This window comes from Poecile atricapillus, chromosome 32 (assembly GCF_030490865.1).
Source record: "Poecile atricapillus isolate bPoeAtr1 chromosome 32, bPoeAtr1.hap1, whole genome shotgun sequence".
NCBI lineage: Eukaryota > Metazoa > Chordata > Aves > Passeriformes > Paridae > Poecile > Poecile atricapillus.
In genome coordinates, this window is record NC_081280.1 from 702918 (window position 1) to 705264 (window position 2347).

Here is a 2347-nt window from a genome sequence, read left to right on the forward strand (position 1 = left end):
TCCGGGAGGCAGAAGGGCAGCGGGAGAGCGACGCCGTCCAGCTGGGGGAGGGGCAGCGGTGTCTTCATCATCATCGTCATCATCGTCGTCATCATCATTGTCATCATCATCATCTCCATCCATTCATCATTGTCATCTTCATCATCATCATCATCATCTCCATCCATTCATCATTGTAATCTTCATCATCATCATCATCATCATCTCCATCCATTGTCATCTTCATCATCATCATCATCTTATCTCCTCCATCCATTCATCATCATTGTCATCTTCATCATCATCATTGTCATTATCATCATCATTGTCATCATCATCATCATCATGGTCATCATCATCATCACCATCATCATCACCATCATCATCATCATCTCCTCTATCCATTCATCATCATCATCATCATCATCATCATCGTCATCATCGTCATCATCGTCATCATCGTCATCATCGTCATCATCACCGTCATCACCACCACCATCATCATCATCATCATCTCCATCCATTCATCATTGTCATCTTCATCATCATCATCGCTGTCATCGTCATCATCGTCATCATCGTCATCATCATCATCATCACCTCAATCCATTCATCATCATCATCGTCATCATCATCTCCATTCATCATTCTCATTGTCACCATCCTTCCTCCACCTTCTCCATCCGATCATCATCATCATCACCATCATCACCACCATCATCATCACCATCATCATCATCATCACCATCATCGTCATCATCTCCATCCATTCATCATCGTCATCATCATCCTCACCCTTCACCAACCGTCTCCATCCCTCCTTCCTCCTCCTCCTCTTCATCCTCCTCCCAAGCCTTCATCCCCCCATTTCCATCTTCATCCTCCCGAGCCTTCCTCCCCCTCCATCCTTTCTTTTCCCCATCCTCCTCCTCCTCCTCCCGTGCCTTCCTCCGCCTCCTCTCCCCTCACCTGTGCCCCTCCCCCCTCCCCTGTGCCCCTCCCCCCACCTGTGCCCCTCCTCATCCTCCCCTCCCCCCTCCCCTGTGCCCCTCCCCCCTCCCCTGTGCCCCTCCTCATCCTCCCCTCCCCCCTCCCCTGTGCCCCTCCCCCCTCCCCCAGCCCCTCCCCCCTCACCTGTGCCCCTCCCCCCTCCAGGTGCCACCTGCGCTGTCCCAGCGTCACCGTCAGGGCGGGGCCTCCCGCCCCTCCCCCCAGCGCCACCTCCATGGCGGGGGGTGGGGGAGGGGCGCCGGGGGGTGGGGGAGGGGCGCAGACGCGGCTCAGCAGGAGAGGGGGGGAGGGGCAGCCCCTCCCCCACGCCCCCCCCGCCCCATCGAAGGTCCGGAAGCGCCGCGGCCACACCCGGCAGGTACCTGGGGAGGGGGGGGAGGGGCCGGGGGGAGGGGCCGGGGGGGAGGGGCCGGGGGGAGGGGCTGGGGGGAGGGGAGGGAGAGAGAGAGAGAGAGGGGGGAGGGGTTGGGGGAGGGGCCCGGACACAACTTGGGGGGGGGGGGGGAAGTGTCCGGGACCCTCCCCCACAGGTACACCTGAGATACACCTGAGATACACCTGAGATACACCTGAGATACATCTGAGATACACCTGAGATACACCTGGGGACACCTGAGATACACCTGGGGACACCTGAGATACACCTGAGATACACCTGGGGACACCTGGGGTACACCTGGGGACACCTGAGATACACCTGAGATACACCTGGGGACACCTGAGATACACCTGGGGACACCTGGGGACACCTGGGGACACCTGAGATACACCTGAGATACACCTGAGATACACCTGGGGACACCTGAGATACACCTGGGGACACCTGGGGACACCTGGGGACACCAGAGATACACCTGGGGACGCCTGAGATACACCTGGGGACACACCTGGACACACCTGGGTCACACCTGGACACACCTGGGACACACCTGGGACACACCTGGGGTCACACCTGGGACACACCTGAGGACACCTGGGACCTCCCACCCACACCTGGGACACACCCAGGAACACATGGGGACACCTGGACACACCTGGGGACACACCTGGGGACACCTGGACACACCTGGGGACACCTGGGGGCACACCTGGGGACACCTGGACACACCTGGGGACAGCTGGACACACCTGGGGACAGCTGGGGACACCTGGGACCTCCCACCCACATCTGGGACACACCTGGACACACCTGGGGACACCTGGGACACACCTGGGGACACCTGGACACACCTGGGGACACCTGGGGGCACACCTGGACACACCTGGACACACCTGGGGACACCTGGGGGCACACCTGGACACACCTGGACACACCTGGGGACACGCCTGGGCACACCTGGACACACCTGGCTCACAC

The 2347-nt window shown here is 59.4% G+C and overlaps 1 protein-coding gene across 1 annotated transcript in view; it reads left to right on the forward strand.

The window, feature by feature from the left end:
- The window catches only part of LOC131590136 (basic proline-rich protein-like), an 8561-nt gene extending 7020 nt beyond the window's left edge, over positions 1 to 1541 (forward strand). The window contains exons 6-7 of the mRNA XM_058860037.1: positions 1135 to 1348; positions 1521 to 1541. Of these exons, the coding sequence (XP_058716020.1) occupies positions 1135 to 1348; positions 1521 to 1541 (235 nt within the window). The remainder of the gene's footprint in view (positions 1 to 1134; positions 1349 to 1520) is intronic.
- The last annotated feature ends 806 nt before the right edge of the window (positions 1542 to 2347 follow it).